The sequence below is a fragment of the Durio zibethinus genome, chromosome 1 (genome assembly GCF_047325235.1).
Source record: "Durio zibethinus cultivar Kanyao isolate XHJ-2024 chromosome 1, ASM4732523v1, whole genome shotgun sequence".
Lineage (NCBI taxonomy): Eukaryota > Viridiplantae > Streptophyta > Magnoliopsida > Malvales > Malvaceae > Durio > Durio zibethinus.
The window spans coordinates 33,547,254-33,563,736 of record NC_143162.1 but is presented as its reverse complement, the minus strand read 5'-3'; the positions used below and the strand labels follow the sequence as shown (position 1 = coordinate 33,563,736).

The 16,483-nt window shown below is 31.3% G+C and overlaps 1 protein-coding gene across 8 annotated transcripts; it reads right to left on the bottom strand.

Moving 5' to 3' along the window:
• Positions 1-4,140: 4,140 nt before the first annotated feature.
• ISA3 (isoamylase 3) lies at positions 4,141-15,583 on the bottom strand. Of its 8 annotated transcripts, XR_016345107.1 has the most exons (25): positions 15,243-15,583; positions 14,789-14,846; positions 14,607-14,675; positions 14,150-14,307; positions 13,891-13,984; positions 13,488-13,724; positions 13,095-13,199; positions 12,360-12,464; positions 11,585-11,719; positions 11,372-11,458; positions 11,194-11,251; positions 10,200-10,263; positions 9,492-9,591; positions 8,877-8,977; positions 8,291-8,342; positions 7,253-7,315; positions 6,626-6,715; positions 6,469-6,541; positions 5,795-5,874; positions 5,342-5,446; positions 5,161-5,259; positions 5,016-5,077; positions 4,738-4,846; positions 4,515-4,627; positions 4,141-4,432 (listed from the first exon to the last, which is right to left on the bottom strand). XR_016345107.1 is itself a non-coding variant. In XM_089765709.1 (24 exons), the coding sequence occupies exons 1-24, from the start codon at positions 15,344-15,346 to the stop codon at positions 4,607-4,609; spliced, it is 2,229 nt and encodes a 742-aa protein (XP_089621835.1). In that variant the 5' UTR covers positions 15,347-15,583; the 3' UTR covers positions 4,141-4,606. The 8 variants fall into 8 exon arrangements, 6 of the variants coding, with proteins under 6 accessions (XP_089621835.1, XP_022768375.1, XP_089621844.1 ...); XR_016345114.1 differs by lacking the exon at positions 4,515-4,627 and having other exon boundaries at positions 5,161-5,219; XM_089765709.1 differs by having other exon boundaries at positions 4,141-4,627.
• Positions 15,584-16,483: the final 900 nt, after the last annotated feature.

Sequence of the window (16,483 nt, the reverse complement as noted above, 5' to 3'; positions counted from 1 at the left end):
AAATGTGATTCTATAATTTTTTTTTAAATTGGTGAAAGTTAAAAAGAAACTAATAAATAATTAAAAATATAAATTTAATGGAATTAAAAATTTTCTTAATCAAAATTGACGAATACATTAAGTAGCTAAAAAGTACTTAGAATTCAATATTTTTATTGAAAATTTTTTATTAAGTGATTTTTAAAAATAATTTATTAAATTCATTAAAAAAAACAAACTATGGAAAATTTTAATTTTTATTGGTTAATCAAACACAATTTTAGTCAAAATTATAAGCAAATGCAAATAAATGAATTATATCTCCTCACCTTTGTTTGTGCTAAAAGGTAAGAAATATAATCTTAATAGTTGAAGAAGAAAAATAACATGGCAAAATGTTTTTGAAACTTAGATATTATCTTAAAATTTAATGAAAAAGTTATGTTACTTAATTAATTGTATATTAATTACATGCATACAGTCTCACATTTTTATTTGAAATAAAATATTGGCAAAATTTTGTCTCAAAAGCCATAACAATATGTTCTTATTTGACATTGTAAAAAAAAGGGATTATTATTATTAATCAAGTCAATGCCAAAAAAATTACAGGGGGCATTTTGCAATTTATAAAAAGTATAAGGAAACAAGTGAAATCAATCTCCAGAAACAGAGACTTTTTTGTAATTTACAAGGTAAAAACCAAACGCATCATTAACTTACACGTGTCCCAGGGGATCCCAATAGAGAATCTCAACCGTCCAACTTATCCTTTTGACAACTCCAAAACGCGTTGGTTTTACGCATTCTAGATGAACGGCCAGTGATCGTTGGTGAAAACTTTTCCTTAAATTTTCTTGATTTCAGAAAAAAAAAAAAATTAATAATTTGATGATGAGCAAAAATTCTGCTTACCGTTATGATTGGCACGTTGTTGGTGCAATTTTTTATTCACGGGGACTAAGACAATCATTTTCAAATGTGGAAAAAAACAAATCATAGCTTAAAAAAAATGATTTCTTGCTAAATTATTATTTTATTAATGCTGTCTCTTCCTAAGTTTGTAAATTGAAATGCGCCAATTCTTAAAAAAAAAAAAAACTTTGGATTCTTCTTTTGTTCTAATAAAATAAAAATTTTATTCTTTATTTTTCTAACTCGGAGATCACAAAACTCAAATACGATTGGACCAATTATAGAAGAAAGCCCAAATTGATTAAAAAACCACATAGGATTAAATTTCATTAAGGAAATGGGTTGGTGAAGTTTGAGGGTTAGTTTGAACCATAATTTTGGGGTTGATATCAAAGTAATATGTACCATATAGGTGGACGTATTATTTTTTATTTTCGTATTTGTATGTGTATTTTGGTGTATTGTTTTGGGTTTATTGATTCTATTTAATATTTTGTATATAAAATATATACACATACAAATAGATATCAATTACACGTGTCTATATGTTTATATGTAAATATAAAATTTAAAATTTATAAAAATTTAATATCCAAAATTTTTAAATCTCAAAAAAATAATATAAATATAAAATATTTAAAAAAAATAGCAAGTTGCTATTTAGTAACCTAATTTAATGAACATATATTATTTTTGAATGAAATTATGAAAAATATAAAAACGATCATAAAAATATATATATTAGAAATTAATTAAAAAATAAATAAGTGAAAGAATTAAAGAAAAATATAAAAAAATTATTAGTGCGAATAAAAATTGATCAATATGAATCTATACAAATCAATACAAGTTAAAAAAAAATGAAAATGGCACATATACTTATACGTACGATACTAATAACATTGGTTTATATAAAAATGAAACTATATTTATTTTTTCATTTATTTTTATGCATAAAATATAACAAAATTTAACTTGACAATTACTCTTTTAATAATTTATTTAAAATATATGAATTCGAAATCTAAGAAATCATTGAAATGCTAAATCATTTGTAAATGAATTTTATATGATTATAAATATTACATAAGATGTGATTTAGTCATCGTTAAGGGTTAAATATTTGAAACCTATTGACTGATTAAGTCAATGCAAACGTAATAAAGAGGACAAAGAAAAACATAAAGAACGTTTAGAAATTAAAAACATTGAGCTTGCTTTTTGAAGACAACTCACCCAGTGGTCGACCCAATGTACACTTTGTCGTGCCGGGCATTAAGCAATTATAATTATATATATCTCTTTTTTTATATATTAATTATTATTACATCCAACTAGATACTTTTTACTTCAGTAATTTTTAAATAATTTGAAATTTAAAAATAAATACTCACATAGATTAATTTAATTGATAAAGTGAGTAATTTTTTTCCCCATAAAAAGTGTGAAATTAGTCAAAAAAAAAAAAAACTAATGGTGAAAATGCGTTGTTAGCAACACCGATAACTCGAATATTAAGAGCAAAGTTGCAGACAGAAAATGAAGATAAAATGTAGTTAAGAAGGTTACACCAACATTAATTCTTCTTTTATTTGGTTTCATTTGCTCACTTTGTTATATTTCAATCCTAACTTAAATTAATGCCATTTCCGTTTGGGTCTAAATTAAATTGCCAAATCTTTCTTCCTAATTAAACTAATGAAATGGGACAAAGTAAGAGCAAGTAAATGTAAAGTTCAATTGATAAATTCATTGGTTTCAATATTGAATTATCCTCAATTTAAAATTATTTTATAAAATTATAAATCATTAAATTAAACAAATAAATCAACTTATAACTAAACAAATTCAACATAAATTTAAATTAAACTCATATATAATTAAAATAAAATTTAATTGATTTAATTGGTATAATTTTATCAAAGATTTTAATTTTAATATAGTACGTTTTATATTGATTGAATTATTTATTTATTCAAAAATTTTAAATTTCAACATGTATAATTTTTTTTTATTTTTAAATTTTTATAAAAAAGCTGATAATTGATAAAAATTTAATTCGGGGGGTGAGATGATAATCGATACGATACGATCAACATAAATGTACGTGAAATAAGTCCAAAAGGGTGAAATCGGTGAGAAGGAGGCATAATCATAATCAGCAACTGAATAGTGGTTTCAGACAAACGTGGGTCTCCATCTATCTGTCATTGCTCAAAAGATCCCCGCCAACACATGACAGACAATCACTCTGGAACCTCTCCTTCCTTAACCCCACCACCAGCCCATTTTTGGTCTCTTCTACACGTTTTAATTAAAATCCCAGCTCTTTATAATTTGAAATGTTGGTTTTTATATATTATCAATAAATTTTTTAATTTCACAAATAAATTAAAATATTATCATGTATTTTATTTTTAATTATTTTTAATACTCCTTAAATGATATATATATTATCTTATTGACTTTATTTTTTAATCAAACTTTATTACATTTTGCTGTCAAGAAATTCAAATACAAATATTTTTTTTATTCAATCAAGCAATACTTTGCAATTGATTATGGTACTTTAAACTACAACAACAACAACAACAACATTCTTAAAGATGGAGATTTATAGCTTTATTACTTTAGCACATGACGAGGATTCTTTCCAATAATTGAGTTCTATTAATGGGATGCTAAAAAATGTTGGTATTTTTGGGTAAATCAATGATAGTTTGTCAATTTAAAAGCAAAGAAAAAAACGCACTTCTGTTGTTAGTTGCCGAAGAGAGGGAGTTTGGCTTTGGCAGCGGTCCAGCCAAGTGAAGATTAACTGATAAATAAGACTAGTAATTAGCATCAATCATGGCGATGCAGAATCCGCAGATTTCTCAGCCACTTCTTCGAGTTCAAATCTTTAAAAGGTAATAAAGATTAAGACGAGAAAATTTCATCCATAATTTCAAGGTTCTACGTTGTGTTTCCATGAAATCCTATACCTTCAACTTTCCACAGCTTTTGGTTTGCCTTTAGTCATAAAACCACTATGAGTATTTTTCTGTTTACTTCAAACATATTGCATGTCGCTGAAAATAATTACTTGATCCAACTGAATTAAATTTTAAATTTAAAAAAAAAATTACGAATGCTAAAATTTGAACTCTAAGACCATCTTCAACTTAAAGATGGGGACATAACCAATTGACCCTTTGCACTTTGAGTATTTAGCTCACATCACATGCTACGTGCGTGTATTCCATGTTTAGGTAATTATAAAGTTAAGTTTATTTCTTTAGCATTGCTTAATTATTTTTTTTTAAAGTTGTTTCACATTTCCTGAAAACTGTAAGAAGATAAACAAACTTTGGATACAACAAATCTGATCGTCCTTTTTCTTGGCATCATGCTCTGATTCAACTAAGATCCATCTGGGTTCAGCTTATTGTTTAGCGTCAAGAAGAATGGAAGAGTATGGAGCCACATTGTAGGTCCTCCCAATTCCAGGGACTCCTTCACAGACAAAATCATCAGGAGATGGAAGATTGGTGTCCACCTGCAATCTCAGATTCAGATTTAAGTTATCGACTATGAATAACAAAAGACAGATGTAAAATCAACAATTACGACAATCAAACCGTCAATCCAAGCAGCTCTGTAGCTTTATAGTATAAAATTGCAGTTAATCCTCATCAACCCACTGCTGGGATGATAAATTCTAATAGAATCTTTATTTCCAATGAAAGTGAATCTGTGAATCCATAGATATATCTAAAGAGTGCCGAGGTGAATAGAAAAAGCAGAAACATCAGCAGTTGTACGGCAAACAGGGGTCGAAAAAACACTAAACATAAAACTGACCACACGGAACCAACGCCTCTTCGGAGGTGGTGGAGGTACAGAAACTTTAACAAAGAAGTCATGAGCGTTGAATGCCAGATAGATATCTCCACCACTATTATCATGAAGCCTGCAAAACAAACTAATTTAGAACTACCGCATGGGAAATGCAATGCTATGATGTTTAAAAGCTAAAATGAATGAATCATGCACACACACATAAAAACAAAACAGGCACAATGGAGCAAGCAAAATGCAAGGAATACCAACAACCTATGAAGAGGCATGTAGTTTCTTACGTAAATGCAAGGAATTTGCTGTCAGGATTTTCCCAGTTATCCTCATGCCATGTCACATCACCCTGCACAGATAAACCACCTATTGAGCTCCAGACAATGTGAAAGGACAATGTAGTTTCACCAGGACAGGTGTAAAGACATGTACTTTGCTGAGAAAATTTTCATGACGAAATACTTGATGCATTCGCCGATAGTTTATCACCTCTGAAAAAAACCTAAAGTGATCACTCTTCCTTGCATCCAACTGTTTTAACATAAAGAATATCATCCAGCAAGTAATATATTGACTAAAGTTGTCAGAAAAAAGAAAACTGATATAATATTACCTGTTGCCACTGGAAATTATTAATAGCAGTATCATGTCCATAACTATTGTTATTCCCATATCGTGTGTGCCCGTATTCATCTCCCATTAGCATCATTGGAGTTCCCTAATTATGATGCACTCAAACATTATAACACTTTTCAAAAGTTCAATGGCAGTATAAAGCAAATGATTGAAATCTAACAGCAAAAACCAACAGAGCCTATAGCCCTAAATAAAATAGAAAGTGACTACACGGAGAGTCGGGGAGTTGAAGGGGACAGGTCAGGGACCCCTCCAGGCCTCTTATTGACTGTCAGCCTTATGGAAATCTGTAATACGAGTAGTTTAGAAGAGTTTAACCCTCCTCCACAGAAAACTGAAAAAATGTGAAGCTCATTGGGCTCTTAACAAGTCTTCAAAAAGGGATTCTATCAGGCATATAATGCATAAAATGGCTTTTTAATGTCTTTACCTGTGATATCATCAATGCCAAATGAAAGTTTTTCATTTGCTGGAAGCGCAAGGCTTTAATATCTGCATCGTCAGTTTCACCTGTCCAATAGATACAGAAAAAGAGGAGTTTAGAAATGGAACAAATTTTAATAAAATGATACATCATTGAACATATTTGCTTAACTGGAGACTCAAGCAACAAGAAAATTGAAAATGAAGGAAGATGAAGAAAATCTTGTTCACACAGATTGTTAACAAATTAAGACATTCTCCAGGGAAATAATGGGATCAGATGATTACATATCTAATTTGTCTAAATCTTAAAAGTTCATAAAACCAGGCTGTTACTTCTAGGAATTAATTCCATGAATGATGAAAAATTAAAAATGAAACCAAAGATGAGGACACAATTTAATATTAATAAAATCATGAAGACATCTAAGAAGAAGATGTTCAAATCTCATAAAGCAGTGGATAGATGAATTAAATACTAAAACCATATGACAAGAAGCAAACTCTTAAAAGTACTTTAGTCCAAAAATATCAATAAAGATGAGAACGAGCAAGGCGCTCACAATTAAGGGCATAACACTAGTGACACTCAAGATAAGCTTGACGCCTCTAAGATAATCCATAGCTATCATTTATGCATGCATAAACGAAAAAAAAAAAAAAAAGGCTTTTTCTACATACCTTCAAACCCACAATTCCAGCTAAAATTGTCATTGCTTCCATCATTTCCACCTTCTCCATTGGCTTCATTGTGCTGTCAAAACAAACAATAACTGGAAATACTGCATGCCCCTTGGAGCCACTTAAACTTAAAATGGATACTCGAAGATTGACATACCTTAAAATTGTAAGAAACAAGATCATGGAGAGCGAAGCCATCATGTGCAATGACAAAATTAACACTATGGTATGGCTTACGTTTGTTTATCTATAGAATAAGCCAAAAGTTCGATTTACAACCATGAAAAGTGGAAAAAAGTGAAAGTAAACTGATGAAGTTAAATGAGTCTATCAAGTAACATTTACATCTAGAGTACCAAAAAATACAACATCTTAAAAATCAATGTAAATACAACATACCAAATATGACTATAAAATCCCTAATAATAGTATCAAGTACGATAGAGCTCATAAATTATAACAAAAAGGAATTTTAATAACATCTTGAATAATTAAATTCTTTAAGCAACTTCTGTTTGTCCCACATTAATTCATTGTAAAGATACTGGCCAAGGCCAAAGTGTACAACATCAGCTTCAATCAACAACTGAAAATTTAGGCTGAAAAAAATTGTGGCTATGGTTACTGCTTAGCATTTCTAAAGTTTCATCTATTGATCCAGCTTTGTAATTATTAATTTCTACACAAGAATCAGAGAATCAAAAACACATGTTAGACAATCGGATATTTAACACTTATCCTGCTAATTTTCAATCATCAATTTCATCACACAATTGACACTTACTTTGTAGAGGTCAGCAGATCCAGCAATGCGAGTTGCAAATGCTCCTTTCATACCAGGATCTCCCTATATTAAGGAAAGTTCATAATTAGATTCCAAATTGAGATCATGATATTCAAAATAGAAAAGGATAATTCAGATCCAACAAGGTGATGTTGAGAAGATAATTCAAGCACCATGCAAGAGGGGATTAAAGAACATGGTGGTGTAAACTACAAAAAATTTGAATTTAACACACATCCTACCATAGCTTAATAAAGTATTAAGCTTAAAAACTGCATACAAACTCAAGCAGTTGATAAATTTGATATTAAATAAAACTACATAGAAGCATCAAGCAATATCTCGTTCAGTGTAGTCAAGGAGCAAGCCTAAGTGGTAAGCTGCAAGACAATCTAGCAAGTGCTTCACACCTCTCCAGGTGAGATACACATGTTCATGTACACTTTAAAGGCAAATGAAGCAAAAAGGCATAACTCAAGTTCTGGTTTATATTTTTACATTTAACTGACAAAAAAGGAGAAAACAAGTCTTCCTTTCAAGGAAAAAAAAAGGTTAAAAATGGTCTATATAGCTTCTTGTTGGAGATGGAAGGAATAGAAATGAACCTACAGCTAGAGTTATAACAACATTTAGTGATGTTTTATATTTACTGCAAACTAGGCAATGAAACAGAGTTAATGTTTTAGAGTTTATTAGAATGATATGTATTTTTATTAGTTAGTGCGTTGTTTCACAGTTCACACATTCAAGGAATTGATTTGCACCTTGCATCTCAAGATTAGGCTCATCCTATTTAGTGTGCCTTGGATCACATGGTCTTGCCATATCATCAAATACACTTAATATGTCTAAAATACTTTTATGCAAAGCCAACCAGTCAAATTTTAGGTGACAGTGGAAGAGACCTTTCAATCGCAATCTATGAGTCTATATTCTCTTAGTTTTCATTGATTCCATGTTCAACCTGAAGCTACCTCTAAAGCAATGTGAACTACTTGTAGATTCATGTGATTAAATATTTGTTCCATATGGTGTTACCTTTATAAATCTTCTCAGATCATCGCGGTACTTTCCATTCCACTCAGCCCACCTGCACAATGGAAATTTTGAAAGTGATAGAGGAAAGCTGCCCTGGGTTCTTAGAAGGGAAAGTTTCCAGAAAGAATTTGTTTGAAGTAGAAAGCCAAAGGTAAAGACATCTGATTAATCGCGCAACCATCCACCTAGGAGATATTTAGTGTTGTTCCAGACATGTAAAACCAAGAACTGTAGGCCAATCACATTAATCTTTTGACAATATAGGTAATCAAGAAAATTTTGTAAATTAGAAAAGATAACAAGTGGGGAAAATGCCACAAAGCAAATTGCATTTATCTTTCTTAAGGTTCCAAAACTAAAAGAAACGTCACTTGAGGTTTCCATAACTAGATTTACTGCTCAGTAGGGATGTAAGTGTCACATGTTTTTTAGGTAACAGTGACAGCAAGAACAGCAAGGTAAATGTATAATTTGGAAATGAAATTGTGAAGAAGTGTTCTCAACTAACGGTTGGCCTTTAAATGCTCTAATATTCCAGTTCTTTACATAAGCAGATTTAAATACAAATATATTGTAAAAAAATTACCTGTCCCAATTAGGAAAACTACCAACAATATAAAGTCCTCCACAATCCCAAGGTTCAGCAATAATTTTGCACCTTGATAAGATAGCATCTTTGGCAATAGCCTGGTTTAATGAAAGAATGAGGCAATAAGTCACAACAACAAAGTGCAACTTCGGAGTTTTCAATGTACTCCCCACAAAAAAGGTTGATGTCAAAATTCTTAAGAACCAAACAAATTGAGAGCTAAAGTGAAGCAACATTGCTTTTGAACATATGCCAACCATACAACCAACGAAACATTTATTTTTGAGTCTCAGTTTACAAAATAATTCAAATTAACATCTCAAAAGAAATGAAGCCAAGCATTGCACTTCACAAAAATTTGAATGCTTTTTCCTCTCTTTTGGAAGAAACTTCAGCACATTAGCACCAGTAATGCTTTCGTTATAATCATTAAGAATTGGAGAATATACCTAATGAACCCTCAGTAGTTCTGGCTGTTAAACTGTAATGGTATGTATTGTCAATTTATTCTAACATGTTATGTCAAAAGGGACATTAAATCTCCGTACTTAAAACAAGGAGGATATGCTACATTTAGACAAGCTGTAGTCCAAAAACATTCAAATCACATACCCTAATAAGTGGAGGAGCATTAAGTGGAGAACCATCTGTGCCTCGACAAAGTACACCAGCAAGGTCAAATCGAAATCCATCTATGTGATATTCAACAACCCTATATTTGGTAACAGCAAAGAATAAGAAACATGTCAATCAATAAAAAATTAATGGTTTCACCAAAAATTTCCAATATTTGGAAAATAGCCATTTTCAGTAAGGATTAAGGGACTCATTGAAAATAGCATATCAGTAAGAAGAATATCAACTTCAACTTTATTGTTATAAGATAATAAACACACATAAAGTAACATAAATGATATGTGGAACATTATTCTCCATGTGTAATTAAGAATGTTGGCTGACTTAAATCCAGATTATCCAAGTAATCAACAATGTTTCATAATTCAACTGAGTTTATTATGTTTTGCCTTCTTGAGTTGAACTTTATCCAACTGGGGAAGACATTTCAGTAACAAAGTTTGTATGTGAAGCCTGTTTAAACTTTCTTGAGCTACTAACCCCATTAAAAGCAAAAACAGAGCAGCACTACATCTCAAATTATTTGTGCATTGAACAATCACAAAACAGGATTTACAATTTACCAAACAATTACAGAAAAGGATATTAAAACAAAATTTGTTTCAAATTCCTATCAGAGATAAAAGAAAAATCCATACTGTTAGCAGCAAAAGCCATGAGTTTCTATGGGATTTATATCCATACCAGTGTCTTAAGCTGTCAAGTATGAGCTCCATGACAACAGGATGGTTGCAGTTCAATGTATTCCCTGAAGAACAACAAATATTGCATATGAAAGAACTTTATGTATGACAGTTGAAATTATGAATATTTGTCACAGATAAGATAGATTCAAAACCCAACCTGTTTCACACTCTCAAAAATACTTATATTAGACGAATTTATAAACTTCACACCTTGACTCAAGAATTTAAAAAACCAGAAAAAGAAGATAGATTCATAACTCAAGCCTAAGTCAAACCCCGATACTTACGCAATATGAATGTCTTAACCGGAAAGAGAATATGAATGTCTTTTGAGTTCACAGGTATGAACTCAAGTGTTTAGAAACAATAGATGCTGAAAAACTTTAATTCAAAAGACATACCCTCAGTCACATTCAGCACAATATTTATGCAAGAAACAAGATCTTGACTTCAACAGCATCAAGACAATAGATCAGAAACAGAAACATATGATGTTGAAAGTTGAAAAAACTGATGCTATATTCTTAACCAGACCAAATTATAATAGTAACTCAATCTCTATATCAGAAGTAAGGGCTCGTATTGCCAAACCACTGTCTTAACTCTGCTACTTCCCACTCAGTAACCTCCCAGCTGTTTCACATATCTATAAAGATTCAATTTTTAGTTTCTCTCTTAATTCCAGTGATGAAAGAAGGGATGATATCTTTATAATCATCAAGACAGGTGGAAATCACGTGAGTAGATACGTAAGACCTTAAAGGAGATGATATAAGGTTCTGGGAAGCAAGATATCAAACAAAATAATCACAAAAGCAGTCCTAATATGGCTAACAAGAGACTAGCAATGAATTATTTTTACACATCTGCAAGGGAATAGATTTGTTAGGGAAGAAATTTGGGAGAGTTAACTGCTGTACATCTAGCAAGGAATAATTGAATAAATCCTCAGAAAGATGGAAAAAAAAAGCCAAGTAGAGAACTTGAATTACCACAGCCAGTGAAGTTTAGCAGCTGGCCTTCGTTGTTTAAGTCCACCATGTAATAAACCTGCAAATGAATTAGTAGAATACAACAAGAACATCTATGAGGAAAATAAATCGCATCAATGAGGAACATCATTTCTAAACCCAAAACAACTATTATCATCATTGGGGAAAAAAATTTCACCTTGTTATCTATGCCACGAAATGAAGTGGTATAAGGATGCTTATCATCAGCTTCATTGGTGTGATTATAGACAACATCCAAAATCACCTGTACAAAAATAAAAGCTTACCAAACACTACAATATGCATATTTCATACTTCCAATGAAGCAACAAGAAGAAATTACAACTATAAATTATGTATTCTACCAACCATTCGTACAAGAGACACTTACCTCAATTCCAGAGCCATGCAAGGCTTTAACCATTTCTTTGAACTCCCATGAAGCACTAACAGCTCCTCCACCACCACTAGCATAACGACTCATTGGAGCAAAGAAATTTATCGTTGAGTAACCCCATGTATTGATCTCAGAAAAATAACAAACAGGTGTTTTAATATTCTTAAATTTTTCACTACAAATTAAAGCACAAAGCACTATAGCCGAACAGCAGAATCACCCACTGCTCAACTAACATATTATATGTATAACTAAAACTTTTAAGTTATTTCTTAATAGGGCTATTGTAACAGAATAGATGTGATACAAGAGCACTCTAAGAGAAATTGGTCCAAGAAAATTAATCTAGATATTTGGTTTAGTCACAAACCAAGTACTTCCCAATAACATCATTTCTGCGATATCCAAGTCGTATCATTATTCTGGAAGTTCTATGAACAAACTGTTATAATATGTTAGTAAAGGGCAAGGCATTTCATTGAGCAGTTGGGATCCTATGAACACAATCTACTAAGCGGTTTCAACCACTTCAAACTATGAATAGTACTTAAATTTTCCATGTTCAGTGCAAAATATATACTGATTTATAAATGACTAACCAAAATGAGCAACGGTAAAAAGAGCAGTGAAGATAGTAACATTCATATGTTCCGAGACAAACAAAAAAATGTCAATATTATTCCTTTAAAAGAAAAAAATAACTGTGTTTGTTTATGTGATACATTAAACATTTAAACGATAAAGCAGATAGGGTGAAGATTCTAGTTACCATGTGATCTCTGGGATTAGGGCGCCTTTGAAATTCAAACTCATCAAACTCAAAGACAGGAAGCAACTCCACTGCATTGATTCCAAGTTCTTGAAGGTGTGGGATCTTAAAAAAAAAATTGTTTTAACAAAGAGATGGTCAGACAAATGTAATACGTGAAAAGAGTCCAATAGTCACTTTCTCTACAGACCCAAATACATTATTAATGCTTCCAATAGACACTGGACTAAGTCTTCTACAAAGAACAAAAGAAGTGACTTAACAAAATTTCTTTAGTATATTGATGGTCATGTGGACGAATGTATAGCATATGCCAGTTCTAAAAAGATAACAACATAATACCATGCTTCATTCTCATCAACTATTCCCATGCCTCTTTATGCATAGTTATCTTTGCTAAGATGGCTGGGAAAACTCAATTTCTTTGCATGAAAAAACTGCACTTTTGAGGAAAAGCATCAGATGTCACAGGCATTGAAAATTCATCCTTTCAGGATGCACTAACCCTATTGTTCATGTCTTATACCAAAACCTATGATTGTGTTAATGTTAAGTATCTATGTCAATAGTACTCAAATGTTGGTTATAACTCACAATAGGTTAAGATCAAGTTGCATTCATATACATGCCCTAGATATGACAAAATTCAAACTAAAAGCACTCTTAAGTGTAGTAAATACATTATTCAAGAGGCAATTTCTTAGAGTGATTGAGTATAATGCAACATATCATTACCTTCTCAATCAGACCAGCATAGCTGCCACGAAGATTTGAATCCAAGCAACTAGATTCATCAGCTGTAAATGCACGAACATTCATTTCATATATAACAAGATCTCTCTGCAAACACAATGGCAAGTGTCAAAGACGTTGAGCTGCAGAAATTTTCACTGAAGAGATGAAACACAAACTCAATGACTTAGATTGTAAACAAAGCCGTAGGATTTGAGGATTACTTGATCTCCACAAATGCATGGGGATGCATGTATCCAAATAAAGAGATAAATTTAATTCAGATATGCAGCAAACAAAAGTTGCAAAATGTTAGAAAGAAAGAATAAAGGAGTGATTGATCAACCCAATAGGGCAATTGGCATTTGGCATAAAACCAAACTATTTTGCCCATACCTCAGGTAGGTTTGGGAGAGTGTAGTTGTCTCCCCAGTCAAAAGGCAAGCTATCAAAATCATAAGTTCCAAGAAATTTTGATAATTTATGATTTGAATCTCCAAAATTTCTGCGACCTTCTACTAGCTTTGCATAAGGATCTATAAGCACATTGTTGCTGTCAAATCGATGACCTTTATCCCAATCTTTAGGACCATCCATGCGATAACCATAGAGGACATTGCTCCGGGGAAAATCCTACATTTACAGAGTCATTTTAATCGTGCAAACAGAAAACCATACTACAAAATGGCAAGAAAAATATAGCAGTTGCTTCCGCTGCTGGGTGTACAATATAGAAGACAATGAAATAAGAGAACTTGACACTATTTCAGGAACCAAGAAATTGTTTCAAGCATCCTACCTCAATGCATATGTGCCAAATGTCTCCCGTTTTGTTGACATGAGGGTCCAAGGAAAATTCAATCATTTCACCAGCCAGCTGGTCAAGCTCTCCCCTAATATATATTATGCCAAAAATGAATTACTCCTCACCAACAATATTAACAATAATCTAAAACTTTCTGTCTCTAGTTTGACAAATGCTACAAATATAAAGGAACACAGAATTAAGTACACAAAGAATATGTGAAAAATTATGTACACAAAGAATGCATTGTCACCTTTGGGGAAGTGATAAGCAAAGCGTAACTGCAGTTGCATGCTGTGAAAAAATAGCAAAATTTATACCATTATCAACTTCCGATACACCTAATGGAAACGCCTGACCCGGGAAAATTTTAAATGAAGGGGTGGTTTCTTCCATTTCAGGGGCTTCTTCCTGAAATTACAAAGAATGAACATAATAGTGTGCATCAATCAAATATTATTAGGACATACATACAACATCTTAGTCATAACTAGTATCATATGTGCAAAAGAAGTGAGCATAACAAAAGATAGATTATTAAGAAAGACAGTTGCATAGAGCAAGAAAAGATTTTGCAATTTAATATCAAGATGAAATTTGGACACAGACCGTGCACCATGCATAAAAGTTTACTTCTTATTCATGATCAGGAGATACAAAATGAGTAAGGAAAAGTCATGCACACAAACAACTTTAGGTGATTAAAATACCTCAAGTAAACGTTCTCGTGCCTGACGCCCGTAGACATTAGCTATCCTATGCTTGACACGGCTCCTTGCCTTGCAATATGCCCAAAAAGTCAGTCATATCTTTTGTCTTTTTAAATCAAAAGTGACTGGAAAGTCGATAATTAAATAAATCATCACATCGTTATAAGCATCTATAGACATGCCTTACTTGAAAGTCGTTGCCCGCAGCTAATACTCGATGCTTTTCCACTCCACTTCAATCTGAAGTGTAACTATCGGAGGTCAATAAATTTCCAAAACTCAAAGCTACAAAAGGCATGAATAAGACTACCTATTTCAACAACACCATTTTTACCGGGTAGTACCCTTACTCAATAATTACCACAACATAATATGAATTTCCCCCGATTGAGACCTGACCGATCAACGCTTTTCATCTATGATCTTACAAGAATTTAACTGTCTACAAAACTCAATCCATCTTTTCAAAAAAGGCGGATTTTCCGTTTGGCTCCATATTTTGAGAAATAATAACCATGCATACTAATTAAGATATATATATATATATGTATACATATATATATATATATATATATATATATATCAGAAGACACCAACGCATATATTAAAAAAAAAGATAAAAAAAAAAGGGCATACCCAATTTGAAGAAGAGAAGAAATGGAAGAAGGGTTTGCATTTGCGGAAGCGAACAAAGGAAACTTGGTACAAATTGATTTGGATAAAACTGATGAGTGTAGCATCTTTACCTATATTCTATTCTTTTGTTTTCCTTTTGGTAACAAAAAGATCAAGCATCGAATAAAATAAAGGAGAAAGTTCACCCAAAAGGAAGAAAAGAAAATCGAACACCCACAAATCAAAAACAGAGAAAGAGCAGAGCAAAGCAAAGCAAAACCAATAGAAAGAAAAAGGAAAGAAAAGGAAATAGTTTGTACTTTGAAGAGAGTGAGTGAGACTTTCTTTATTTCTCTGTTAGCAAAAATAATATCTTTGCGAGAGATTAGTAATTAGTGATTTTAGCGGCATGGAAGCGGGAATGCCACCCTTCTTGTTTGCCACGTGAACGATCTCGTTTGCCACGTGAACGAAGCGCCAGGCTTTGGAGAGAACTTTAATGTGACCGTTAACACGTATTTTCATTTTCTTTTTTTGCAAGCTTTCTTAAAATATCGTTCATTGAATGTATCGATTGGATCTATCTTTGATTTAAAAAAAGAGAAAAAATCTGTTTAATCATTGTCGGCTACGGCATCAGTATGGGATGGGCCTATGGATTGGGATACCCAAGGCCGATGGGCCCACCTTTTAGTTTTATTTCCCGATATCTAATAAGAAAGAAAAACAGATTTAGATAGTAGTTTCGTTGATGGTTGTGAAGGAAATGAAGCGCAATAAAATAAATTTAAATTTGTTCCTTTATTAGATTGAAAGCTTCATATTTATCATTTGATTCATTTATAGAATTTATTATTTATTATATTTTTATGTAATTTGTTAATTGAAATAAAATATTTCATCTAAATTAAAGAATATTTTATAAAAGTTTTAAATATTTTTTAATTTTTATTATATATGAAAAATAAAATATTTTATTTCCATTTTAAGTAAGAAAAATAAAAATAAAAATAATTATTTTTTTCTAAAAATATCTGCAATTCCATTTATTTTTATTTAAAAATAATCTTATTTCCGTCAATTTTTTAGTAAAAAATATTTTCACAAATAAAAAAAAATAAAATTGTCACTAATTTAATAATAAATAAAGATAATAAGAATAATTAAATAAAAATAAAATAATTCAATTTTTTTTTTTAAATATCAACAATGTCAATTGTTATATAAATGGCATTTTTAAGTAATTCTTTATTAAAATTTTT

Excerpts from the sequence above, each read along its gene's own strand:
- ISA3 (XM_022912640.2), bottom strand. The coding sequence starts at position 15,346 with ATGCTACACTCATCAGTTTTATCCAAATCAATTTGTACCAAGTTTCCT. Across the intron at positions 13,200-13,487 it reads CTCTCCCAAACCTACCTGAG|AGAGATCTTGTTATATATGA; the intron begins GTATGGGCAAAA and ends TTGTGTTTGCAG. Across the intron at positions 11,459-11,584 it reads TGCATGGCTCTGGAATTGAG|GTGATTTTGGATGTTGTCTA; the intron begins GTAAGTGTCTCT and ends ATTTTTGTACAG.